Source organism: Nicotiana tabacum, chromosome 2 (genome assembly GCF_000715075.1).
Source record: "Nicotiana tabacum cultivar K326 chromosome 2, ASM71507v2, whole genome shotgun sequence".
In the NCBI taxonomy this organism is placed as follows: Eukaryota; Viridiplantae; Streptophyta; class Magnoliopsida; order Solanales; family Solanaceae; genus Nicotiana; species Nicotiana tabacum.
The window spans coordinates 7,717,428-7,744,973 of NC_134081.1; the positions used below are offsets into that span (position 1 = coordinate 7,717,428).

At 37.0% G+C, this 27,546-nt stretch overlaps 2 protein-coding genes across 5 annotated transcripts; one reads left to right on the forward strand and one right to left on the reverse strand.

Annotated features, from left to right (window-relative positions):
• The first annotated feature begins 668 nt into the window (after positions 1–668).
• LOC107811386 (phosphatidylinositol 4-phosphate 5-kinase 9-like) lies at positions 669–10,340 on the forward strand. Of its 4 annotated transcripts, none has more exons than XM_016636308.2 (9): positions 669–859; positions 2,465–3,799; positions 4,839–5,006; positions 5,781–5,946; positions 6,174–6,284; positions 7,608–7,795; positions 8,479–8,636; positions 9,579–9,738; positions 9,872–10,340. In XM_016636308.2, exons 2-9 carry the CDS (start codon positions 2,571–2,573, stop codon positions 10,146–10,148), a joined length of 2,457 nt encoding a protein of 818 aa, XP_016491794.2. In that variant the 5' UTR covers positions 669–859; positions 2,465–2,570; the 3' UTR covers positions 10,149–10,340. The 4 variants fall into 4 exon arrangements, with proteins under 4 accessions (XP_016491794.2, XP_016491793.2, XP_075086367.1 ...); XM_016636307.2 differs by having other exon boundaries at positions 682–914; XM_075230266.1 differs by lacking the exon at positions 669–859 and adding an exon at positions 925–1,707.
• A 915-nt stretch (positions 10,341–11,255) lies between these two features.
• LOC107811387 (uncharacterized) lies at positions 11,256–15,330 on the reverse strand. The gene is made up of 6 exons (XM_075230272.1): positions 14,964–15,330; positions 13,849–13,925; positions 12,468–12,533; positions 12,230–12,304; positions 12,055–12,129; positions 11,256–11,933 (listed from the first exon to the last, which is right to left on the reverse strand). Exons 1-6 carry the CDS (start codon positions 15,283–15,285, stop codon positions 11,505–11,507), a joined length of 1,044 nt encoding a protein of 347 aa, XP_075086373.1. The 5' UTR covers positions 15,286–15,330; the 3' UTR covers positions 11,256–11,504.
• Between the last annotated feature and the right edge of the window lie 12,216 nt (positions 15,331–27,546).

Sequence of the window (27,546 nt, forward strand, 5' to 3'; positions counted from 1 at the left end):
TTTCGTCTTCTTCCTTGCGTCTTTTCTAAAATTTAACTCAAATCTTGCTCAAATCTACTCCAAATCACTTCAAATTTAAATTTTGAACTCCTTTTGATATTTTCAATCAATTGGAATAACACCAAATCCAAACAACTAACAAACTCAAAAAATTATATTTTCGAAAGCAAAGCTTTGAATGGCCTTCAATGATGGACTTCTACTCTTCAATTTTCTTACATTGCAACCAGGTGACACATGGTAAGAAGCAGCAATGCTGGACGACCCCTTGAAGCATACGTAGAAGATGTGAGAAGAAGAGAGAGTGAAAGCAATGATGTGAGAACACATATTTAACTCCATATCTTTTAGAAGCAATGGTTGTAAGAACACAAGTTTTGAATTTGCTAGTATTTTTAAAATATGTACAATATGGGTTAGGTTGGGTAAAACTTAAAAACATGAGTCATTTTTTGTTATGATGTGAGGTCACGTGTATTTTCTTGTAATTCTTTCTTATTTTTTTTTTCTTATCCCTCGTAACAAATGACCCCTATGACTTTTAGCAAGGGCAGAAGTGTCTTTACACATCCTTCGTGTGGGTGGTGTATGAAATATGAATCAAGCTTGAAAATGACACGCTATTTATACCTTAGATTACAAGTAGTATTAAAAACCATATCGTAATCTAATCGCTTTCTTGAAAATATTAAATAACGTAAGTAATAGTTAAAAACTCAGAAAGCCTTTTTGTAGTTTGTTAAATTTCGTACACTACTTTCTACTTGGGATTCGTCCCATTTTCCAATTCTCATATCATTTCTCTTCAGACTTTTTCCCTTCAAAAAAAGGCAAATATCAGCAACTGTGAAATTGAAAGGTGTTTGTTTCTTTAGTTCTTTTTCAACTTCCCTTTGAGTTCTCTTTAACTGACGGTATACCTCCTTTGTTTTTTTGACTCTGTTTTATATGGTTTATTATTTATTTCTCTTGAAATATAATGTATATTTTTTTTTGGGTGAAGGTTATAGTTTCAGAGAGTTTAAAGTTTGCTTCTTTTTTGTTTTCTTGAAAATGGTTTTTTTGTTTGTTAATTATTTCTTGTTTTCCTATTTGTTGTGAAAACTTGAAGTCAACAAGTTTACAGCTCTGTGGAGAATGAATGAAAGAAAAGATGGGTTAATCAGAAATATTTGCCAATTTTTTGTATGAATGTGTTTAATTTTTTCTGTGTAAAGAGATTGAATTTGATTTTATATTTTGCTATTGTAAAATTTGTCAGTAAATTATAAAAAAGACAAATTTGGCATGTGGAGAAGATATGAGCTATTGGGTGTTGCTTTAACTTGAGAATGATAGGATATAGCAGAGTAAGGCTGTTGGTAGTCATGAAATTTAAAGATCATATGTTTTTAAGAATGACGACGGTTGTGGCCTAGTGGTCAATGAGGTGGATTGAGAAATATATAATGTCTCAGGTTCAAATCCCAACAGAAGAAAAAATACTAGGTGATTTCTTTCCATCTGTTCGAGCCTTGGTGTATAGAGTTACCCGATATTGTGGTGGTGGGAAGTAGCAGGTATCTCGTGGAATTAGTCGAGCTGCGCGCAAACTGGCCCGGACACCACAATTATCACCCAAAAAAAAAAGAGGTCATGAGATGTAAAATGAGATGATTAATAGTTGTGGGATTCTGAAGCAAATAGTTGTAAAATGAGATGATAATGGTAGGATACTCCTACTGAATGGTTTTAGTTAGTATATTAACTAGTATGATGTTAATAGGTAATCATGGAAATACAATTTTCTGGAGTGAATGGTGTTGTAAAATGCTTATTCTTCTTGATTTCTTGATTGAATTCATTATGTTTCGACCTTACTCGATTCTTGGTGAAATATTCCTTTCATAGTCTTTCATTTGGCACTTCATAGGACCTTCAGGGTTATTATATCTTGGATGACATCAACAGATTGTAAGAATCATCGGCATTTCGATATTCTTTCACTGCGACCTATTTCTTCTCGTGTGTGCTTGCGCTTGTGTTGCTGAGGAAGGAACGAGATCACGAGGGGTGGGGGGATAGAGTGTTTTGTATACTGAGCTCAATGGACGATAATTGTTAGTTCTAATAGGAATCTGGCTCATTAATTTTACTTGAAGTTTATATAGGAGATAAAGTAAACTAACATCAGAAGGCAAGCATGCAGTTCATGTTACTTGAGATTATGAACAATTATTGCAAACAGATGATATCAGAGAGTTCTATATTTGTTGTCTTAACATTGGTAAAAAATACGGAATTCTAACAGTGCTTATCCGGAAAAAAAGAAAAAGAAAAAACAGATAATCATCTCTAGCTTTCTATTCTCATTTCAGGAGTAAGGAAGGGTTTTGAATAATGTTCTTCTTTCACTTGTATTAACGTGTGTAGATTGAGTTTTGCAATGAGTAAGTGTTAATTGTTCTGTATTTCTATTTTCCAGGTCAAAGCAGGGGAAATTGTTTTGAAGTTGGATGTGTGCTTAAGCCTTTTTTTAAAATCTTGGCCCTTCCTATCCAGTTAAAACTCGAAACTTTCTGGAATTATGCATGTCTGGTCCTGGGGCCACTGTTGATGATATTGAAAGAACAGTAACTTTATCGGATAGGACGAAATCACTTGACGCCATTCATGATAATAACTACATTACAAAATTGACAAATGGTGAAGTTTGTCTTGCTTCTGAAACCACCAACTTTAGAGTTGGGGAGCTCTTATTACCAAATGGGGAGTCCTACTCCGGGTCCCTGCTGGGAAACATACCCGAGGGTTCCGGAAAGTATATTTGGACCGATGGTTGTCAGTATGAGGGTGAGTGGAGACACGGGATGAGGCATGGGCATGGGAAACTAGAATTTCCTTCCGGTGCTGTTTACGATGGTGAATTTTCAGGTGGTTATATGCACGGTGAGGGGACGTATATTGGACCTGATAAAGTGACCTATAGGGGACGCTGGCGGTTGAACCTTAAACATGGTTTAGGATATCAAATGTATCCAAATGGAGATATTTTTGAAGGATCGTGGATTCAGGGAACACCAGAAGGACCGGGTAAGTATACATGGGCTAACGGGAATGTCTACTTTGGAAACATGAAAGGAGGGAAAATATCGGGGAAAGGAACTCTCACTTGGATTAATGGCGATTCGTATGAAGGGAGCTGGTTAAATGGTACAATGCATGGAGTCGGTGTGTATACATGGAGTGAAGGTAGCTGTTATATCGGTACATGGACACATAGTCTAAAGGATGGAAAAGGAACATTTTATCCTAGTGGTAGCAGGCTTACGGCTGGTCAAGAATTGTACCTTAATGCTTTGAGGAAACGAGGATTATTGCCGGATATGAGAAAACAAAATCAAGTCTCTCATATCCATCATGCTGCTTCAGTTGATATGGGAAATGTCAAATTAGTAAGTGGTAACCAAGGATCATATGATAAGCGTCCAGAGAGAAACCTGTTAAATTTCGAGCAGTCTCGGCCTACAAATGTTGCTCTCGAAAGGCGATGGAGTCTTGAAGTAGCCATTGAGAAAGTTATTGGACATGATTTTGATGGGGACATCGAGGACGATATGAGTGCTCCAATTTTGGAAAGAGAATACATGCAAGGTGTCCTAATCAGTGAGGTTGTCTTGAATGATCGGTTTTCACCACCATCCGGAAGAGCCAGAAGGAGGCAAAGGAAACTTGCAAGGGAATTGAAGAGACCAGGTGAAGCGATCATAAAAGGGCACAGGAGTTATGATTTAATGCTCAGTCTTCAACTTGGGATCAGGTGCACTACTTATGATTGCTGACAACCTTATTGCTTGCGTTTGTTGTAATATGTTTTCCTTCCCCCCCCACAAATCTTATTTACAGATTATCTCACGTATGCTGGTCTTTCTTGGGTCTAAATTTTTCTATTGGTTCCTTGAAACTACATATTGTGTTATTATTGTATAGATCTTCCATGCTATTTTGCTAGACTTAATGAATTTAGGAAGCTGCTTTAGGTATGGGTTGTTTTCTCTAGATAAAAAGAAAAGAAAGAAGGCTGGAGAAGGGGTTACATCAGCCTCACATCTTTAGCTAATAATCGCGTGTTTCTCGAGTATTTGCATGTGCATATAGAAGAGTAGTGGATTTTTTTCCTATAAGTCTTACTTTTCTTTGTGTCACCATGCATAGATTGAGGACTAGAATGTCTCTGAATATCATAGGAAGTTACCATCTTCTAGACGTCATCTATTCATAGAACTTTGATTTGGATGTATTTGCTCAAAGTTTTATAGTACCGTCCAATAGTTTTGTGTAAGTTAATTTGTTCAAAGGAAGAAAGCATGAAACATCAATTGGATAATTTAGGTTCTTCTTGGGCTATTCAGATGGAAGTCTACAAAGTAGTCTCTAACTTTCAAAGGGCAGAGAAAGGTAATAACCAAAAAACTTGGCAAATACTCTGACGATTTTCCGTCCCAACCATCTTTTATATTTAGACTTCGGTGCTAACTACTAAATATTTCGTCGGGTTTGCAGAAGCACTACTTAGGCAGATAATCAATGACATAAATAAAGGGGAAGGGTTAGAGATAACTGAAAGGCAAATCTGAAGTTAGAAAATCCCTGAACTAAGTGGAGTTAGTATCAAACTTAGCATCTTACACAACCTACTCTGATATCTTCTTGAATTACTCCTGAAGTGGAAATAGCATTGGATGTGAGGAACTTGTGTGCAAGTATAACTCTTTTTTCCCATGAAACTAACCATCGAGATGGTTTTATTTGCTGCTCTTATCTTACATCAAATATATGACCAGTCGAAATGTGACCAGATACACAGTGGGAAAAATTACACCTATACAAAGACGAGAAATACGGGCTTCAGATTTTGGTCCGCGTGCTAGCTTTTGGATGTATTTTCCTAAAGAAGGATCACAATTGACACCTACACATCAGTCCGAAGATTTCAAGTGGAAAGATTATTGCCCAATGGTCTTCAGGTTGGTGGTTTGGAATCTTTTCTCTGACAATGGTTGATAAACTCTAAGCAGCTCTTGATATTTATTGGTGTAAGCTTCATGCACATTGGGTTTTTCTTTTTTGTCGGATAGATGTGGTTTCATTATGCATGTTCCTTTTGTGCATCCTTTTTTTTCTCTTTAGATGTGTTAATGGCATGTTCTTCTGCTGAACGAATATATTAGATCTCCCAAGTCCCAACTGACTTTATAGTTTGTACATTGGATGTACATCTGTAAGTAGTGGCTTTATCTTCTTTGACCTCTCAGTTCTGACTCCCCTTTTCTATTCGTAAACGAAAAAAACTCTAGTTTGTACATTGGTAATTGAGTTCCAATTGATGCTGATTATTCGGTGATGTGGCAAAGGGGAGAAGTAGTGGCTTTGAATCTAGACTTTTCCCATTAAGAGGAACACCTTCACCAACTGAGCTAATCCCTTGTGTCCTTTTCCTAGATGCTATTTCTTGGTGTTCTCTCACAGATTCACACTAATTTATTAGGGTTCTGGATTTGCTACACACATATAGCAACTGAAATGAGTTCCCTTGTTATATTCTTTGCGGAAGCTGTATAACTAAGTCCTCGATATGGTTTTATTCCATTTATCGTATGCGCGACTTAGATGCTTTGTTGTTAAAGTAGAGTAGCTTCTTTGTGTGCCTTCTGTAGATGCTTTTTCTTGTTAGCTTGTTAGACTTTTTGATTTGCTACATACATATGTGTAGGAACTAAACTGGGTTTATCTTCTTGTAGGAATCTGAGGGAGATGTTTAAGATTGATGCTGCTGATTATATGATGTCAATTTGTGGAAATGATGCACTTAGAGAGCTTTCTTCTCCTGGGAAGAGCGGCAGTGTGTTTTTCCTGTCTCAAGATGACCGTTTCATGATTAAGACATTACGCAAATCTGAAGTTAAGGTGTGTAATCTTGACTTAACCTATCAGTTGATATTAGTAAATTTGAAGTTACAGTTATAAGGCTCATACTTGTGTAAACAGCTCTTTTTTTTATGTCAACTAGATTTAGAAGAACCTGTGTAGATGTCTCTTTTAAAGCTTAGCCTGTAACTGTTTCATTGAAGTTCCTTTTACATTTAAAGTTGGGTATGAAAAGAGAACCTCATGACCATTGATTTCACGTGTAGGTTTTGCTGCAGATGCTTCCGAATTATCATCGTCATGTCAGGACACATGAGAATACTCTCATCACTAAATTTTTTGGACTTCATAGGATAAAACCTTCCAGTGGACAAAAGGTAATATACTTGTAAATATAATAACAATACCTTGCATATAAAAAAATTGTACTGTATTGTGTCCATATACTTGTGTTAATATTGCATTAAACAATAAATTTTAAAAAGAAAACTTCTATTTTATTGCGACTCACAAAAGCTGTTCGAATTCTAATTGCTCAACAATTCTGTAAAGAAAAGGAAATCTATGTGGTAAAAGATAAAACCCTTGCCAAATTTTCCCTGCCTAGGAGTCAACAGTGGACCTTTCCCACTTTGCTCCATTGTGTCTTGAACTCCCAACTTTTTGTAAGTGGAGCACTCTTTTGACAGGAAAAAATCACTTGGCTTGCTCTACAATTCATAAGGGTTTAGAGTTAAGTAGTTCCAAAGGTTATATTGAATGTTAATGTAGCTCCTTCTGTTCTTCTTTCATCATCATTGAAAGTGCTTTGTCCCACCTATCAGAAAGGCCCCCACCCATCTCTCTGACTTTGGAGAGCCGCTAAATAATGAGGTTTGACATCTGCTTCCAATTTGACCTGAGCGGTTATTGAAACAAAATTATTTCAATAAATTATCATGGTGAGTTTGGATTTGAGTGTTTAAAAAGTAATGGTTTGGAATATGCAAAAGTAAAATAAGAAAATGTCAAATCAAGTATGTGATAACATAAAATAGTATTCATTTGTTTCAGTTAAATTGTTTGAGGTGGAAACTTTCGTTTAAGGAAAGAGGTCAAGTTGCACTAAAGGGTTTTGACCTAATGGTCAATGAACTGCAGTAGAGGCAAAAAACACTAGGTGATTTTTCTCCATCAGTTTAAGCCTGATGAACATAGTTACTCGGTATCTGTGCTGGTAAAAGGCAGCAGATATCCTCTCTCTCTACGGCTTGAACTTCTCAAGCCCGGGTGCGTATGCGATTATTAAGGCAAGGTGCTATTGTACCAGTGGTGGAGTGGCTTGAGTCAAATCATTTGTCTAGAGAGGGTGTAGCGATAACCAAAGTGTAAATTAGTCACGGTATGCGCAAACCGACCCAAGCATTAGCTGTTACTAGAAGAAAAAAGGAAGAGGTCAAGCTTTCTGGAATTAACCGTTAAGGAAAGAAGGGCAGGTTTATTAGGTGGAGGGAGGATCACATAATGATAATAGAAAACTTTTCAAGATAAACTAATAAGGGGTGTGGAGAGGAATTAATTTGTGGATTGGGAGTGATAAATCAGAATCTTGCTACACACTTCTCTTCGCATTCATGATGTTGTTTGAAGAAACTTCCAGAGAAAATAAAGACTGTTCTATATGAATAGGACTTATACTTTTGTAACATTGGTTTTTGCAGTTCCGCTTTGTAGTAATGGGAAATATGTTTTGTACGGAGTTGAGAATCCACCGAAGATTTGATCTTAAAGGTTCTTCACTAGGACGATCTGCAGACAAGGTTGAAATTGATGAGAACACAATACTTAAGGATCTAGATTTGAACTACTGCTTTTATCTAGAGCCTTCTTGGCGCGAAGCTTTATTAAGGTGAGTGACTTCTAATTAAATATTCCTCATTTTCTCTAATGTACATACATTTTTTACTTTTCAGTTGCTGTTCTAACTTAATAATGTAGTAATGTCCAGGGGTTACCAACCACCATGTAGCGCAGATAGCCTATAAAGCTTCTGTTCACAGTAGTGTATTTTCTTATGGTAGGACTTGTTATTTGTTTTTATTTTTTAAATCTTTTGGATGGTTCTGACAAAATGTGACCTTATGTTTGGTCTGCACTTTTAGCTTTAATCATTTGACTCAAAACTATCTTGTGTAATTAGTTTTCTTGTGATTCAACTTTGGCCGAACATGCTAAACTGACCAAAAGTAATGATGAGCCAATTAGCATTTTGTCCTTCTCATTATTGTTTTGAAAATGGTAAGTACTATTGATGTTAAAACACATCCAAAAAGAGCAAAAGAAAAGGGAACCATAAAGTAAATTTCTGATTACCTTTTAGTATAAAGAGCTTTCAGACGAAGCATTTTCGGACTTACAATTTGACACCATGAAGATACTTTTCAAGTAGGCCACCTGCTTCAGTATCTTTTCCGATTTGTAGACTGTAAATCTGGTCTTGAATAAAGTTTGCTTTATTTCATGGCAAATCTTAAATTCTTTTTTTCCCTTTTTCAATTTCGTTTTGACATACATGTGTGTTTGTTTGTACAGGCAGATCGAAATTGACAGTAAATTTTTGGAGGAACAGCACATTATGGATTACAGCCTCTTGTTAGGTGTTCATTATAGAGCACCTCAACACCTACAATCTCTCATCTCGTGCAGTGGACGCACCACAGTGGATGGATTAGAAATTGTTGCAGAAGAAGGTTCGTCTCTGAATATGAAAATTAATAATAATATGCACCTGAATTTACATGAACTACTTATTTAAGTCTTACCACTTGGACAAAACAAAAGTATGACCTGATAGCTGGTGGCTATTCTGTTTATTTGGTCCGTAATTTATACAAATCTCGTCATATTTATAGGTAGAGTATTTTGTTTATACACTAGCTGGAAACATGTACAACTATAATACCAGCACACAGAAGGATATATTATTCCATTATGCCCAGCCTGAGGTTAAGTGCTCTCTAAGGGGTTGTTTGGTTTGAAGAGAAGTTACGCTGGGATTAGTTATCATGATATTATTTCTTATTTACTGTTTGGTATGTTGTATTAATCCTGGGATTGTCAATTTTACTTCTTTATCCTGGGATAACTTTCCCCACTTGTGGGATTATACTGGGTTTTTTGTTGTTGTTGTTATCCCGGGATAACTTATCCTGTGATTACTATTCCACCCTCTGGTAGGTATAAGTTATCCTGATGTTTTTAATCTTGGGATAACTTATCCCAGGATTAGTAACCAAACAAGGGATAAGGCAGTACTAAACTTTTATCCAAGAATTATTTTTGCTTATCCATCGTATCAAACGACCCCCAAGTGACTAACAGGCATAGGGTTCACTCTCCTGATATATTAATGATGACTTTGGAAGTTAAATCCCTAAAATGGGAAATAACTAGCCATTGTTGTTTCAAACTTGTACCGGTGACACCTTATCATGCCCGATATGTGTGGAAAGAATGGATTCCCTTTTTTTTTTTTTTTTGCATTATCGCTGTTTCTATACTGGGCTGCCTTTTAAAGCCTAATGCTTGTGAAGAATATGTTCTTCCCCACAGTGTGGGATAATATTGGGTATTATGTTGTTGTTGTTGTTATCACTGTTTCTATAAACTGTTGTTTTGTTCTACTACTACAGAGTCTCTGGAGGATGAAATATCACCCCAGGGCCTTGTTTTGGTCCCACGCGGAAGTGATGATAGCGTGGTTGTGGGTCCTCATGTCAGGGGCAGCCGATTACGAGCGTCATCAGCTACTGGCGATGCGGAAGTGGACCTCCTCCTCCCGGGGACAGCAAGGTAACTTTTCACCAGGCTTGACTTTTAGTTTTTTCCTAATCCAAGTTGACGCGGAGTTAATCTTTTTCGTGTTTGGATATTGATAGTGACAATTGTACATTCCTAAATTCTTTTTTCTTTGCCTCTCAAGCAGACTCCAGATTCAGCTTGGCGTGAATATGCCAGCAAGGGCGGAATATATACCAAAGGAAGGTCAGACGCAGGTTTTTCACGAAGTATATGATGTTGTGTTATACCTTGGGATAATTGACATATTGCAAGACTACAATATAAGTAAGAAGTTAGAACATGCATACAAATCGATTCAGTTTGATTCTGTGTCTATTTCTGCTGTGGATCCAACATTTTACTCGGAGCGGTTCTTAGAGTTCATTCGGAAGGTCTTTCCTACGCTTGCAGTGGCAACTTAGAAGAGTTTGAACAGTATATTTTTACCACCATCCTTAGTTCTTAACATGGAAATTCGTCCGAACCTACGAATTGTTTGTACCCCTCCCAAAGGGTGGCAGAAGATACAGCTGTTGTTTTGTATTTATTGAGTGTATACAATGCGGATCACAGCTCTTTTTGTTCATAGCAAATGCATATCAGATTTTTCTCTACATGTTTTCATTTTCCTTAGTGTTGTATTATTTTAATTGCTTTTCTAGCATCGTGTGATTAGCTTAACTCAATATCTCTAGGCAAATAACTCAGCATTCAATCAAGTGCACCATTTAGCCTCTTTGGAGCATGGGTGACGGAGAGACCATGGCTTCATGTGCCAAATATATTAGGCTATAAATCCACCTCCGGTTCCAAATATTAGGTGTAAATTAAACTGTAGAAATGACAGATAGCACCTTCAAGTTTTTTCATTTTGTATTTGTGGGTGAAGCCTAGAAGTCAGATTAAGGAGGAAAAAGAAAAAAAGACACAAAATTCGATCATCTCTATTACTTTGTCCAATGTTTTCATTACTACTAGATGACATGTTTCTTGAGAACTCAGACTCGGCTTCAAGTTTGATTACCCTTTTCTCCAATCTTTCCTATTAGCTCGTGTTTAAGTTTGCGCTTTCCCAGACTTGTATACCACCCATCTTTGAATAGGAGAGAATCGAAATTGGAGAAGGTCCACCCATGGATCCAATTTTCAATTATTAGGTGTAGAAAACTCGCCTCAGACCTCACTCGTGGAATTACATTGAGTTTGTTATTGTTGTAGAAAACTCGTGCTAAGGACTTAGGACTCAGGAATTCCTAAAACGATTGATCTTTTTAATTCTTTGAATTAAACTGTGGATAGGTATCGCATCCAAGAAAAACTAGCAGTGACCACTGTCAAATGGATTCTTCCAATAAATTATTTCCAGAGCCCAATAGAGTGCTCGGGAAATAGGAGAAGGCTCTGAGCTGAAATCTAGTTTCAAGGGGTTGAGGTCAATTTCTTATTGTTACTTTATGTGCTGTGCTATTACTAGCCTGTGCATTTGCTAACCCAATTCCCCCTTCATATATAATGACCTGATGCCAAGATTTAAAAAGTCCTGTAAACATACAAACAGCATAAGGTACTACTTCGTTTTAAAGCCGGTATTCTATTACATGTACCTCCTATGACTTCCAATATAGACGACTCAACCAAAAGATAGAACAGTTCGGGCAGCGTCGCATGATTTTGTTAGGGCCTAACCAGCATCTGACCCTTAATACAACAACTGAGCTACAGACTTCGAAATTACCAAAAAAATGAACTAAACTGCAATGTAATATGGTCTCAGCTCATCAACCCATGTTGGGTGGTGGAGGTGGTGGGCGCATTCCTTGTCCTTGCATCTGTTGGCCTGGAAAACCTTGTGGAGGCATCATTGGAGGTCTCCCCATGTGTCCGCCTGGAGTGAAATTAGCCATTGCGCCACCACCAACTGGAGGAGGTGGTGGGGCAGGTAAGTTACCTCCAGGCGGCATAGGTCTTGGTCCGTTGCCCATAGGGGGAGGGGGTGGAGGCATAGACCCAGGGGCAGATGGTGGCCCTCTGGGTGGATTCGGAGCTCCAGGGGGAAGACCATGTGGTGGTGGTGGGGGTGGGGGTGGAGCTTGGGGTGGTGGAGGTAGAGGCCTGGATGGGGCACCAGGTGCTGTAGTCCCGTTTGCTGCTGGAGGAGGTGGCGGTTTGTTGGTCTCTGGTGGCTTAGTTTTGAAGTATAATTGCAACTGAAATAGATTCACTCAGAAAATAGTTAGAGGTTTTAACATGAAGAAACAAGTAAATTTTGGAAAACCTGATGAGTGGGTGCCTTACATGTTTGTAATTTAAAAAATGATGAAGACTTACAGTGAACATTTTCGAGTCTGGATCCCAATGCGAAAAGAACTTGGGAGTTGATTTGTCAATCTCAGTGCTTGGAACCTGAATAATGCAAAGGAATCAGTTCCATGATCAAACAACCAACAGTAGAAAAACATCATGAAGGTGAGAAAGACTATGTTCGGCTATGGGAAAAAGTTACCTTAAATGAAATGATCTCATATGGTTCCGCAGCGAACAGAAGAAACTGATATCTTTTGTCAAATGGTTGGATTTTCTGTCCGAAAGGGAAGAGATACAGAAGATTAATACCTAGTTAATCTTCAAAAGATGAAAAACTACTTATTCTTCCACATGTAAATCCAGAGAATAGGCAATTGAATAGCACTCTGTTAGAAACAGTAGAACCACTCAAGAAAAGGATATTTCGAGATACAAACCTGCTCGAAGGAGGACATGAATCGGTGCCTTGGCTTTGTATTGTCTTCAATCTCAGGATATTCAATCTGCACCATAGCCAAAGTCATGAAACTATTAGTTTTTTTTATAAAGTAAAGTTTACAGTCATGAAACTCTTAGCAAGTACAAACTTCTACAAAGTAAGAAAAAGGGGAAAACCACAGAAAAAATGGAGGGTAAATTTGGCCAGCAAAGACTCCTTTGATACTTGACAAAATGCACATGTAACACTGTAAACGTGCATTTCTTGCAATCTGCACTTCTCTATTACAATATTATACTGAGTATGTGACCAGAGGTTGGTGCACTAAAATAGCCAAAAGAAAACAATGAAAGCAACCCACAGTTAGTCCAAGTATTACTATTCCCTCATTTTCATTTTATGCCTCCCTTTTTAGTCTACTCAAAAAAGAATGCCTCTTTTTGCACCCAAGGGTGTCGCCTAGTTGTCAATGAAGTGCGTGAGAGCCATGAGGTTTCAAGTTCAAATCCTAGTGTAGGTAAAAACACTAGGAGATTTCTTCCCATTTGGCCAAATTTTGGTGGATAGAGTTACTTGGTACCTGCTGCCGGTGGAATGTGGCAGATAACCCGTGTAATTAGTCGAGGTACGCGCAAGCTGGTCCGGACACCACGGTTATATATTTTTTTTAAAATGGCTCTTTCTATATTTAGTAATTTAAAATTCAACACTCCCATTTTACCTTTAGTGCCACTTTCTTATAGGGATGACATGACATGTTTAAGACCACAAGATTCAAAGGGTATTTTTGGTATGTTATTCAAAAGCTTCTTTACATTCTTAAAAGGCAAAGTACATTTTGTGGAGCTCACTAGAATACATAATCTACCAAAACCTCTTAATCAGGCTGAACAAATCAATGTAGATTTTCCTAACTCGTCCTTTTCAAACATATCATACAACAGCCTAAATAACTGAAATAGTAAATCTTTAATATACAGTAAACTAAAACTATTGGAAAACAAAAGTCCCTTTTCAACTTTTTCTGGATATACTAAACCCCACTGCCCTCTCCCCAATATCCCACTTCCCCCGAGCCAAATGGTAGCTTTCCCACTTTGCTCCCTCAACGACTCGAACCCCCAAACTCATGGTTGAAGGAGGAGAGCTTCTTCTGATAGGCTGTCTCTCCCTTATCTCATTTTGAACTTTCAAATGATACTTCTGAAGTTCTTCATTTCCACAATGAAAAAGATTTTGACTCCACCACATGTAAGAAATAATGTTATGCTATTCGAACAAGTAGGAACTTCTGAATGAACATGAACCATTGACAGTAGCCTTAAATTGGCAGCAGATGCATTGTTGAAAGTAAAAGAGACAGAAATGGAAAATCTAACCTGGAATAGAAGAGATCGTTGTTTCGTCTCTGGATCAAATTGCTTGGTCACCCGGTAGCCAGGCCTACCAATTTTAACTGCAGATCCAACCCCATAAAAAATTAGCATATGCCACTCAAGAATTAAGGACAACGGATAATCAGCCATCAGCAAAATATAATAATTTCTGAACATGAAAGATAGTCAAACTATGATAAATCATCATGACATTAATTTATTTGCACCCAGGTAAAAGGCCAAGTAGTTATAGATGATTCATAAAGCCAACCCAACAGAATGATTGTACCCCTTCTATAAGATCTATCTCTTACCAGAAATCACAGTTCTTGAATATATTACTACACTAGTGACTAGTTACAATACTTAAGGATCCTACGTCAAGTACATTTTGCTAGGAGGTGGGTCACGTTCTTATTCTTTTAGGATAACCGGATTAGCTTGCTTGCACTTTGCCTATTCTACCATGTACAACTCTCTGTCCACCAAATCTTAAGCGGGTGAGAAGATATCACCTAGTTTTTTTCGGATTTGAACCATGGATTCCCATGGAAATATTTTAACTTCACCCTCCCTTGGGTGCTAGAAGATAAATTCATTGTAGGAAGTAAATTTTCTAAAAAATCTTTCAATCTAACCAAAATCTTATGGCACGTAATTGTGGCTTGCTTTTTACTATGATGGTGTCAGGCGAAATTACACTCAACTCCATGATTGTACCACCCGTAGAAATACTTGTAACTCCGCCAGTCAAGGCTTAAGCAAATGGGAATAAACTTTTTGCCTCTACTGGAATCAACTCTAGTCTCCCATGTTTTCCATCCCACTTCATTAATTGTTCGCCACACCCTTAGGCGTGGTCAAAGACATAACCAGGACTTGAAGCTTATTGGTTCGAGCTTCTATTCCTGGGTGCAGTACATAATCGTGGCTAAGGGTAAATAAACAAGCATAATGTTAAACCCTAAATCCTATTCCTAATTCAACAAATAATAACAATTACACTAAATTCTCTTACATATCACCAAAATTAAGTCCCAAATTCAAATAACACAACTCATCTACTCATAAAAATTGCTGTAAAACACGAAAAGAGCCGATTTTAATTGAATCATTACCGTTTCTTTTGAGAGCGACTTTGCGCTTATGAGGCTGAGGTTGAGCGGGAGCATCCTTAGCTTCACGAGCAGCTCTTTTAGCTAAATTAGTCTGATGCCGTTTCCCTTGCGTGTGCGCCAAGTAATTCCCTTCGTTGTTGTGCAACGTTAAGCAAAGCTTACATTCATAGCTTCCCAGATGGTTTCGCATAAAGTAAGGATCTTTTGCTAGGTCTATCGTTTCTAAGGCTAGCCGCCGCAGCCGTTCGCGGCGGTCGATGGCTTCGTTTTGGGCGGAGGCGGCGCCACCGCTTCCCGGCTTGGAACCCCATTCTCTGTCCATTTCGTCTTCCTCACAAAATCCGACTCGAAGAGCTACAGATGTAAGTAAAATTGATGTTGTAAAGAGCGCGGTTGGTTCAGATGGATCGGGTCCATGTTTCAGTACGTTTCAGTTAGACAACCAGGCCCATGGTATCTTTACATAAATAGCCGATTAGATTCACTGTTTACTTTTTCTATTTGATATACTCTATATATATATACTATTTTTGATTAGTACAATTGATCTATGAAATACTAATTTTTTCACTCATTATTTTAAAAAGAAATCACAAAAAAAAATAAAAAAAATAATGTAGTTCATGTTAAAAGAACAACTTCATTTTCTACAAACTATTATTCAACTTTCAAATATAATGTTTTTTCAATTTCAACATAGATATTGTCCAAATGCCTACGTAAATGGAAAACCTTTCCTTTTTCTTGATTTTTCGAATTTGATATTGTTTTCACAACTTTCAAGAACATTTCTAAAATTGGGAGTATTTTCACCAAGTGGTCTTTCTAGAGGCCACCTTTTAAAATTCTGTTCCCGTTGGCTTAGTAAGCTAAATTTTCAAATTCTGCAGCAGTTGGATATATATATATATATATATATATATATATATATATATATATAGAAGACATAATTTAAATAGTGGTCTCAAAATAGGCCATTTCTGCAAATGCCCCGGCTAATTCGACATAGTACTTGGTCCCCAGACTTTATAAGGCAGAAATTATAAGAGTTCTAAAGTAAACAGAAAGATGTATCAGTGATAGCAGACATTTTATGTTGAATTGACTTTTTAATTAGCTAGTGATGTGGCTTACTCGTGAGATTTGCCAGAGTTGTACTTGTAATGCAAAGATGAGAGAGGATTATATGGCCATATGCATTAACCGTCAATATCACACACGCACAAAACAAACGCGCACTACATATGTAATATAACCACATGCATCAATCATCAATTTGATTAGATGAGAAAATGGGCAAATTAGGTACACATAAATTATAGTTAACCCTATGCAAAGTCAAATAAGAAACGAAATTTTCTTGGTTAATAGATATATTGATTTCATGCTATAAAGTCATCTCATTATTGAGCTCAGAGGCGAATATATAGCCCAATATATGGGCATGAAATTGTGAACCGGGGCGGAGCTAGCTCACCAACTACGAATTTGTCCGAACCCAATAGTTTTGGTCTAAACTTTGTATTTATCTTATGAAATTCATCGAATATCTATTAATTATTAATTTAGAACTCAATAACTTAAAAGGACTAGAACTCTAAACCCATAACCTTCAAATACCGGCTTCGCCTATGATGTCGTGAACCCATGGGTGTCACGATCCAAAACCTAATCTGTCGTGATGGCGTCTATCGTGATACTAGGCAAGCCGACATCTAGGGGTGTTCATGGTTCAGTTTGGGTCGGTTTTTCCCTAAAATGAAACCAAACCAAGTAAGTCGATTTTTCAAATATTGGAACCAAACCAAACCAATTAAGTCGATTTTTTATTGATTTAGTTTTTGTCGGTTTTTCGGTTATTTATCGGTTTTTTCTTAAATCTGAGACATACACTACCAAATGCATATTCCGGTGACTACATTTTCAACGTAACACTATCAAACTAACTGCTCTTTGAGAAATCTATCATTTACAAAGATATATTGATGATAATTGACTCAAATAGTGATGAATAATTTAAGTACTTAATTAAAAATTGATTATTTTTAACATGAAATAAATTCTTGTACTTAACAAAAGAAAATTACCAATCAAACTAGAAGGCAAAGAATTAGATTATTATAATAGCAAAGAACTAGACTAAAAATACAAATGACTAATATGTACCATAAAATTTTAGAAACTTTATATAAAAATATACATATATATAAGTGTAATAATAAATTTATATAGCTACTTTTATAGTTGGTCTGGTTCGATTTTTTCGGTTATTTTTTTATTAAAACCAAAACCAAACCAAATTTGATCGGTTTTTAAAATTTAAAACCAAAACCAAACCAAACCTTAAAAGTATCAATTTTTTTAGTCGGTTTGATTCAGTTTTTTGGGTTTTTATGAACACCCCTACCGACATCTCCAAAACACTTTCAACATTTAACATAAATGAATTAATATATTTAAAATAACCGTAGTCTTTCATAAAAATAGGATAAAACCCAAAGCATAAATGCGAAAAAATAGCCTGACATCGGGGTGCCCTGAGTACATGAGCATCTATACCAGGAACAGTCTAATACAATATCTAAGGAATAAGAACTGAAATGAGAATAAGATAATAAAGGAGAGCCGATGCTTGTGAATGTCATGCAGCTACCTCGATAGTCTCCGGAATCAGCTGCTCAGATATTAATACCCGTTACGACCGGGAACACCTGGATCTGCATACGAAGTGCAGGGTGTAGCGTGAGTACAACCAACTCAGTAAGTAACAAAAATAAATAAGGAACCGAGAAGGTAGTGACGAGCTATACAAATACAGTTCATTTTCAATAGTTCCAGCAAAGAATAGATATGCTTTCAAATCCGGTAGTTTAAGTCAACTCAGTTTTATACAGTTCAAGTTCACGTGATCCGGATATAAAATCCTTCAGAAAATTCATAACAATGACAGACATCAACTAAGTGCATCAACAAATGAAAGCAAGTACAGCCTCTTAGGGCAACAATCACTCAACTCGTCACAAACGGCTCAATCACTCGGCTCTCAGCCCTCAGTACTCACACTCAATAGGTACCTACGCTCACTGGGGGTGTGCAGACTCCGGAGGGGATAACTCAGGTGATGCATGGACGCACGGACAACTCACGTGCTATAGTATCATTATGTGGATCTGCACGGACAACTCACGTGCTGCACGGACAACTCACGTGCCATAGTAACAATACCTCACAGACAGGCCCTCTGCCTCACTCAGTCATCAACCTCTCTAGTCTCTCGGGATCTCGGAAATCACAAAGATCGGCCCAAACAAAGATAACATAGTGTATCAACAAGAATCAAGAAGAGGCTGAGATATGATACGCAAGTAAAACGATGATTGAATACAAGACAACAATTAGCAAGTAATTCAACAAGTACGCGACCTCTGCGGGTCCCAACAGTACCATCACATAGCCTAAGCATGATTTCTAACATGATTTGCAGTCAAATTTCTATAACACATGGAGAGCATATAGTTAGCAACAAGTTATTCAACTTTACAGTTTCACGGAATGGACCAAGTCCCAAATTCCTACGGTGCACGCCCACACGTCCGTCACCTCCAAAATACTCATATAATCCAATAATCCAGGGTTTCATACCCTGAGGACCAAATTTAAAACTGTTACTTACCTCAAACTGCGCAAAATCCTACTCCGCAATGCCTTTGCCCCTCGAATCAATCTCTAACCGCCCCGAATCTAGCCACAAGCAGTACGATATAATTAATATAGGCTAAAATAATCAATTCCACAAGAAAAACACGAAATTATAAGCCAAAATCCGAAATAGACTCAAATCGACCCCTTGGCCCACGTCTCAAAATCTGGTAAAAGTCACAAAATACGAACACGCATCCACTCACGAGTCCAACCATACAAGAATTACTCGAATCCAACCTCAAATCACTTTCCAAAACTCAAATTTTTAGCCTATGAAGTTTCTACCATTTCTCCCAAATTTACAACTCAAATCCCTAATTAGATGATAAAAATTGTAATAGATTCATGAAATATAGTCCGATCCGAGTTAGAATCACTTACCCCAACAATCTTATCAAAGAAACCTCGAAAAATCGCCTCACACCGAGCTCTCAAAGGCCCAAAATCGAAATGGGAATCAAACCCTCGAAATCCCATTTTCTACCCAGTTCTTCCGCATCTGCGTACATACTGTCGCACCTGCGACGCCGCACCTGTGGAATTTCCCTCGCATGTGCGAAAATGACTTAAAGGACTGGGTCCGCATTTGCGAGCAAGTGGTTGCACCTGCTAGGGGTGGGCATTCGATATTTTGGTTCGGTATTTCGGTATTCGGTTTATCAATTGTGTATACCAAATACCGTACCAAAGTATTTCGGTACGGTTCGGTATTTTTTATTTTGGTTCGGTACGGTTTCGGTTTAATACATATTCATGTGTCGTACTACCAAGTGCTAAGAGTCTAAGCATTAAGCAAAAGGCAACAACACTAAATAATCAAATCCGCCATTCTGCGTAACAAAAGGTGTGTAAGTAAGGCAGCACCACAACACTAAATAATCCGCCAACTGCCATTCTGCCTAATAAAAGGCAGCAAGGCAGCAACACTAAATAATAAAATAAGCAAGCCAGAAATACTAAATAACAAAAGGCGTGTAAGAGCACATGATTATCACATTCACAGCAAGTACACACCTGATTATCACATTCCTAACAAGTACTTGAAAGGGAAAAGAAGTAAATAAATATCACAACAAGCTAAGATAGTAACAACTACTAACGAGTCGCAGCAACCAGCAGAATTAAACACAGTACAACAAAAATATAGAGGGCATCCCTCTATTCAAGTTTACACTAATAGTCTCAAATTAACTTAGTCTTAATTCTTAAATATGGATTTCAGGAAGACGCTCAAGACAACGCCTAATATGCTTCCTTAAATAATATGTGTCATCCCTATTTGGATGAGCATTAGGAGCACGGGTCATGATTGCACTTGAACCTAAAAAAAAAGATAAATCATAAGTTAGAATATTATTTTTTTGATGATAATAAAACAAAACTACAAAAGTATATCACCAAACAAATAGAGTATCAAACTTACCACTCAAGTTGCAAGTTGCAACTATACATCAAACAATGCTAGTAGTGCTTCCATTATTTTCCATATCTAAAGATAATTCGACCAAATATGTCATATAAATAAACAAGTATGATATATTATTTTGAACTAAAATACACACAAAATATTAAAGCTTACCAAACTCGAGTTCCTCAAGATACTCCCAGTCTTCTTCAACACTAATAGGATTCTTCTCTTCTCTAAGCCAATCTTGAACACAAACAAGAGCTTGCACACATTTATGAGTCAATGAACTCCTAAATGAATCAAGAATACGGCCACCGGTGCTAAACGCACATTCCGACGCCACACTAGAAATTGAAATGGCCAACACATCACGAGCCAACTCTAAAAGAATAGAAAATCTAGGAGCATGTGTTTTCCACCAACTTAAAATATCAAATTCTTCACTAAAAGGCTCTTGTTCTTCACTAATGTATTTATCCAACTCCGATTTAGCACCCCCACTTCCATTGTCTTCCTTTTGTTTCTTCAAGTGAAGCTTCGTCCTTATTAATGATGCAGTTAAAACACTCACACTAGATGTATTAGATGTGTTATTAGATGAAGTAGAACTAGATGGAGATTGAGGACAAGATCCAGTTGAATACTTTTTTATATACTCTTCAAACAAAGAATTCATATAAGCATACACCTCAGCATTTATTTTCTTCCCTTTTTCCTCCCCAAAAAGTTCTTTAAGTACAAGGCTAACATATTCAAATTTGTTACGTGGATCCAAGACGGAAGCAATAAAAATTATTTTATTCATATTTTCAGGCTCACCCCAATACTTCTTGAACTTTTCTTGCATCCGCTCAGCCATTTTTCTCAAATGCTCATCCTCACTGATTAAACACATTTTCAAATGACAATAAAGTTCAGATACATCCTCAAAATGAGAATTACAAGTGATATAACGTGAACCTGAAACTTTTTTGGTGAGCTCGTGAAATCTTCCAAGAAACGCTATCACATTCCTCACATTCACCCAATCATCAGATTCAAGAGGACCTGCACTACTACCATCTTCACAAAGATGAGAACATAGATAAGCAGAAAATCCATCATCAAAAAGATGAAACTTGTCAAAGGCCTTTTCAAAGTTTTATGCCGTATCCAACATAAAATAGGTGGAATTCCACCTAGTAGGAACATCCAAACATAATGTTTTGGTACATTCTACCTTTACATGTGCATAACACTGTTTAAACTTTAAGGTCCTTGCAGGCGAAGATCTCACATACCTCACAATATTTCTAAGACGTGTGACAGAAGCATCAGTTTCTTTCAAACCATCTTGCACAATTAGATTTAGTATATGATCCATGTATCTCACATGAAGATGTTTACCACTCATCATATTAGTTTTTCACATATCTAATTTTTTAGACAATTCTTTGACTGTGACATCATTTGAAGAAGCATTGTCCACGGTAATAGTGAACACCTTGTCTAATTTCCATTCAAGCAAACAATTAGAAATAGCTTTAGCCATCTCTTCACCCTTATGACTAGTGATAGGGCAAAAATTTAGTATTCTTTTATGCAACTTCCAATCCCTATCAATGAAGTGGGCTGTCAAATACATATAATTTATTCTTTGCAATGAAGTCCATGTGTCTGTTGTGAGGCGAATTTTTGGTTGTGCTTCTCTAAAAGACCTTCTTAGATTTTGCTTCAATTCACTGTAAACTTCATAATAATCCCTTGTTATTGTTCTACGAGAAGGAAGACGGAATAATGGTTGAGTTATTCTCATAAATTTCATAAAGCCTTCCTTTTCTACAAAGCTAAATGGTAGTTCATCAATAACTATCATCTCAATTAAGGCCCTCCTAACCACTTCTTGATCAAATTTCCAAAGCGATCCTCCATCATTTTGGCAAGATTGAAAATTTATCTTTGTTTGACTATTATCTTTATCAATGTAAGGTGGGTATTCTTTGCATCTAGCCAAATGATTTTTCAATCCTGTTGTTCCATTCCTAGACGTATTAGCAGCATAAGCTTGCTTACAATATCTACACTTTGCTTTACCGACCCCATTTACCTCAAATTTATCAAAATGTTGCCAAACTTTGGATCGAGGTTGCATGGCTTTTCTTTTCTTAGAATCTTGAGTATCAATTGTGTTGGTGTTGCTATCTTCAGTAATAGGTAAACTTTCAGTTGAATCGGCATCACTTACTCTACTTTCATCCGCCATCTATACAAAATTAAAATAAATATAAACACAAATTGAGACTAGAGTTGAGTTTAAATAATCAAAGTCTAAAATGGAGGTTGACAAGTATTTGACAAGGATATCTACGAGTTTCTGGGCTACTGTTTCCCTAACATAATTTTGTAATCTCACTAGAGATATATTTATGTGATTATCTTTTACTAGAAATACTAGTAATTGAGAGCAAGAAAAAATAATATTATGCAAAGAGTGGAATCTGGAAGTGAGTCTTCATGTCAAAGTTAGTAACCTTCTATAAGACAATTAATGTAGACGTTCAGTTTTCTTTTTTCTTTTACAAATATAGAATTTGTTAGCTGATTTCATTATTATATCAAATGAAGATAATCAAAATAAAGTACGCCACCTAACAAGAAAATGTCTCTTTGCACGCCACCTAGTGAAAGATAATCACATAAATTCTTTTTGCTTGCCCACCCCTAGTTTTCACTCATTCAAATCTTGTAGTTTAATAACTCTACTAAAAAACTAATCCCACTCTTTACATATCACTGGAATCTTTAGGTTCAAAGTGAAATTTTCCAGAACTTGTTTATGAAGAGATTAGCCATTAAAAAAAATAAGTGGCAAAACAAAGAGTTTTTCTTATTCCAAGAACTACCAATTAATCTACCATAAATTATTATAAAAAACTGAAGATTGAAGAATGAAAAGTTATGAACCTTTTGAAGAGTTGAAGATTGAAGAATGAAGGTAAAAAATAAGGAAACCAGCAGTCACACTTGAGAGTCGTCGGCGCCGAGGTCGTGAAGTCGTCGTGACATCGTCTGACTCGTCTCTATCGCGCCGAGGTTCTCACTTTTCTGAGTTCTCTCTCACAGTCACAGCTCTTTGCTTCTTTGGCTAGGTTTCTGTTTCTCCCTTTCTAATTTCTTGTAGTGAAGTGAAACTAGGGAAAGACTAAAGAGGGTAAGAGTTGGGCCTTATTGGGTTGAGTTGGGCACTAGGGGCAGTGTAGAGAATTAGAGATACAACATATTGGGTTGGGCTGGGCAGTATAGGTCCAACATAAAATTCTTTAAAATTCGGTATTTTGGTATACCGAAATTTCAAGATCCTAATACCGAGGACCGAACCGTTATACCGAAATACCGAAAATGTAATACCGAATTATACTGAAATACCGAAAAATCGAAACTGAAATACCGAGTTAATTCGATCCGGTTCAGAATTCGGTTTTTCGGATTTTATGCCCACCCCTAGCACCTGCGGACAAGGGTTCGCTTCTGCAATCTTTCACTCCAGCTCACTCTCCGCATCTGCGGAGCTTCAAGCGCATCTGCGGGCTCCCATATGCGGAAATTCCCTCGCACCTGTGACCCCTGTCCATCTCCTCAATTCCCACTTCTGTGCTTGGCCTAACGCACGTGTGTGCCCGCACCTGCAGCCACCCAACGCAGGTGCGATTATACTAGAAGCTTCAAAGCTTTAACAATTTGCCTAAGTCTAAATTCACACCGTTAAGCATCCGAAACTCACCCGAGGCCTCCGAGACCTCAACCAAATATACCAACAAGTCCTAAAATACCATACAAACTTAGTCGAATCCTCAAAAATGTCAAAACAACAACAAAAACATGAATCACCCTCCAATCCAAACTTAATGAACTTGAAACTCCAAATTCTACAAACGATGCCGAACCATACCAAACCACGTCCGATTGACCTCAAATTTTGCACACAAGTCACCTTCAACATTACGGACCTACTCCAACTTCCGGAATCTGAATCCAACCTCGATATCAAATAGTCACCCTCTGGGTCAAACTTCTCAAAAATTCGGCTTTCGCCATTTCAAGTCTAAATTAGCTACAAACCTTAAATTCACAGTCCGGGCACGCTCCTAAGTTCAAAATCACCCAACAGAGCTAACAGAACCGACAGAACTCCATTCCGGAGTTGTCTTCACACAATTCCGACTACGGTCAAAATCCTAAGACTTAAACTTCCGTTTTAGGGACTAAGTGTCCCAAAACACTCCGAAACCAAAAACAAGACCTCCCGGCAAGTCGCTGTCACACCCCTTTTTACCCTGAAATGATAAGTGCGTTATGGATTGTGGGTTAAAGAGTTTTTCCAATTAAAGTGATAATTTTGAAATAAGGATTATTTTATTTATAAAGTCGCCACTCGGAATTAATTTTTTGGGTGTTCCAAGGCACCTTTTATTTGAATCCCCAGTCAAAGGAATGTTTGACTCTATTATTATTGGTCTGCAAAAATAAAGTTCGGGTAAGGAATTCTGTTGACCGGGGAGAAGGTGTAAGGCATTCCCCGAGTCCCGTGGTTCTAGCACGGTCGCTTTGTTGACTACAACTTGACTTTGATTAATTTTGGCATACTATGATTTATTGATTTTCATATTTTATCTATCCGCTTTTAATTATTAAAATATAAAATTATCTTTGAAACGGATCACATGTGTGTAAATTCATTTTATTTAGTGCACTAAAATTATGTCACGCGTACGTATACACAATTAATCACGCTTTATTATTTACTAAGATTATTTTTGGTCAAAGTTACGCGAACGCGTACCTTGATTTATTTTGGGAATCATAATTATGTCACGCAAACATGTATATAATCACGATAATAAGTTTAAAATGCGCCTAAATGTGTACTAGTGGTATTCATTATTATTCCTAAACTTTGAGATTATTGTAAAGTCATGTGGTATTGAATTATTTGTGGGATAAGTACATGATTTTAGCTATTTGAAATTGTAGTGTCATTTACACTGTGGTTTCCGTTTACACCTTAAAAGTTAACTGTTAATCTAACAAATAAAGATACTATTTTGACAACTATATGAAGCACGTAAATAATTTACGTTAAGAGATAAACAAGGATATATCTAAACAATTAACAAAAGCTTTTCAACTTTAACTAACAGTTCACATAACTTTTATTTTTATTTTTATTTTTTATGTTTAAACTTTGGGTTTTAAATTAAAAAAGAAAAACATATACTTATTCAACAATCTTCAAATAAATCAGAAAGCCAAAAATAATAAAATATTCTATATGAACTAAACATGTAGATGCAAAATCAATAGCAACAAAAATAATTAGTTAAGAGGTGACCACCCCGATGTAGTATTATTATCAAAAAACGCTACAAATCAGAAGCTGACCTTTAAATGAATCAACCAAAGACCTCAAACGCAAACCTCGAACAGGGGGTCTCGACGACCTTGACGGACTGAGTTCAACTTAAAATAACAACAACAATTAATGAAGGTGGAGTTGCTGCGTTATAGTGAAAGAGAGCTGGCCGGAGATGGTGAAACTCCGGCGAAACGTCGGCAAGACAGTGCACTAGCGAAAATGCAATTATATGGCTTCGTAACTGATTTTAAGAGTGGAATGGAGAAGCCACAGCTGCTGCGTTTTGCTAAATTTGTTGCTACGTTTTATGTTGTATTTGGAGGGCTTTTGGAGGCGATTTCGTGGCAGCAACTGTGGTGGCTTTAGAGCTGCATTTTTGGGGGCTGAGTTTGAGGTTTAGGTGGGCTGTTTACAGCTGGTTATGAGCAGCAGTCTAGTCGTGGTCGTTGGAGCGACACCACTGATTTTTGAAGCTACCTTAATGTAGGTTTTGGTGTGTTTTTATAGCCGAAACATGTGGTATTTTTGGGATGGTTTTATTATTGGCTTTTGGGTGAAGAACCTCCAGCTTTCATGGCTGTTTTTGCTACCTTTTTAGAGTGATTTCAGTTGCCCCCTTTGAGTGATTTTTGGACCTCGTTTTTAGCTCAAATTTGCTGCCAAAAGGGTCCTGGTTTGTTGGCATTGTGGTTGATTTTGGGCATGAGGTTTGTGAATGGGGGACAAGCATGGGGGACAAGGGAAAGTGGAGTGGGAAAGATGGAGTAATAAGTGAGATAAGTGGGAAAAAATTAAAGCACAGTCAAAAATTAGGTGCTCACAATCACATAAGCAGAAATAGATACGGAAAAAACAGTAAATAGGGAATCAGGGCTAATACACTCAAAACGACCAGCCGAGTCGTTACAATGGGTCTCTCCGCCAAACTGGATATTTTATGTACATATTTTATAGAATTTATCTAATATTATCTGCTTGCATCCATACTCCAAAAGAAGATAAATGGTGCACTTCTATTATAAAAATAGAAGTGCTCTGATTGTAAGCACCCTCCACTTCCAACCAAGAGGTTGTGAGTTCGAGTCACCCCAAGAGCAAATGTGGGGAGTTCTTGGAGGGAAGGATGCCGAGGGTCATTTGGAAACAGTCTCTCTACCCCAGGGTAGGGGTAAGGTCTGCGTACACACTACCCTCCCCAAACCCCACTAGTGAAATTATATTGGGTTGTTGTTGTTGTTCTATTATAAAAATCCTAAATCCGTCTGGGAGATTTACACCATTGATGGAGATCTAAACCATTTTTTGGGAGGTATAAGCATGAAATCGAACCATGAGAGTTGAACTCAAAAAATAAAATATGAAGACTTGCATGAATCACAACTTTGAAAAAAAGTATACTCAGACGTAGATTTGTTTTCAGACTTGAAAAATAACCACGAATTAGTTGAATAATTGTAGACTCAAAATTTTCAACCTATAGTTACCATGTTTGTTAATTAGTCAATATATAATTATACAAAAGAATGAAAAAGGAAAATAGGGTTACACAAGAAAAAGTAGCTAGAAAATATAAAACACACACACACACACACACACACACACATATATATATATATATATATATATATATATATATATATATATTAAAAGGCTCTTTTCTGTCCTTGTTTTAATCAGATAAAGTAGTCAAATCTTAAAAAAAGTATTTTTTATCTTGATGTTAATTAACCTCGTTTCTAGTCAAATCCAGTTTTATTGCCTTTGATATCTGCCAAAATATGGGCATTGAATTCATAATAAATGAGACAGCTCATTCGAGTAGGGGGTGTGCTCTAGATGGTATTAATTTGTTCACAACAATTCGACAAACATCAATTTTGTTTTCTTATGTGTATTGTCAATTTTGGGTAGGAACATGAATTTGAATAGTAGAAATCAGGTAGTTCTGATGTTGACACTGGTCACTCTCAGAAGGTGAACGAAGCTCCTTCCTTGCACTCTGAACTCCAAGGAGTTGTTTGGTTGAGAAATAAGTTATCCCAATATTAAATATTTCGGAGATAATTATCTCGAAATTATTA

Bases quoted from the DNA above. Each gene is read 5' to 3' on its own strand.
- LOC107811386 (XM_016636308.2), top strand. From the start codon at position 2,571: ATGTCTGGTCCTGGGGCCACTGTTGATGATATTGAAAGAACAGTAACT. The intron at 6,285-7,607 runs GTAATATACTTG...TGGTTTTTGCAG, and splicing joins AACCTTCCAGTGGACAAAAG to TTCCGCTTTGTAGTAATGGG. The intron at 8,637-9,578 runs GTTCGTCTCTGA...CTACTACTACAG, and splicing joins AGAAATTGTTGCAGAAGAAG to AGTCTCTGGAGGATGAAATA.
- LOC107811387 (XM_075230272.1), bottom strand. From the start codon at position 15,285: ATGGACAGAGAATGGGGTTCCAAGCCGGGAAGCGGTGGCGCCGCCTCC. The intron at 13,926-14,963 runs GTAATGATTCAA...TTGGATCTGCAG, and splicing joins AGTCGCTCTCAAAAGAAACG to TTAAAATTGGTAGGCCTGGC. The intron at 12,534-13,848 runs GTTAGATTTTCC...GCTATGGTGCAG, and splicing joins AACGATCTCTTCTATTCCAG to ATTGAATATCCTGAGATTGA.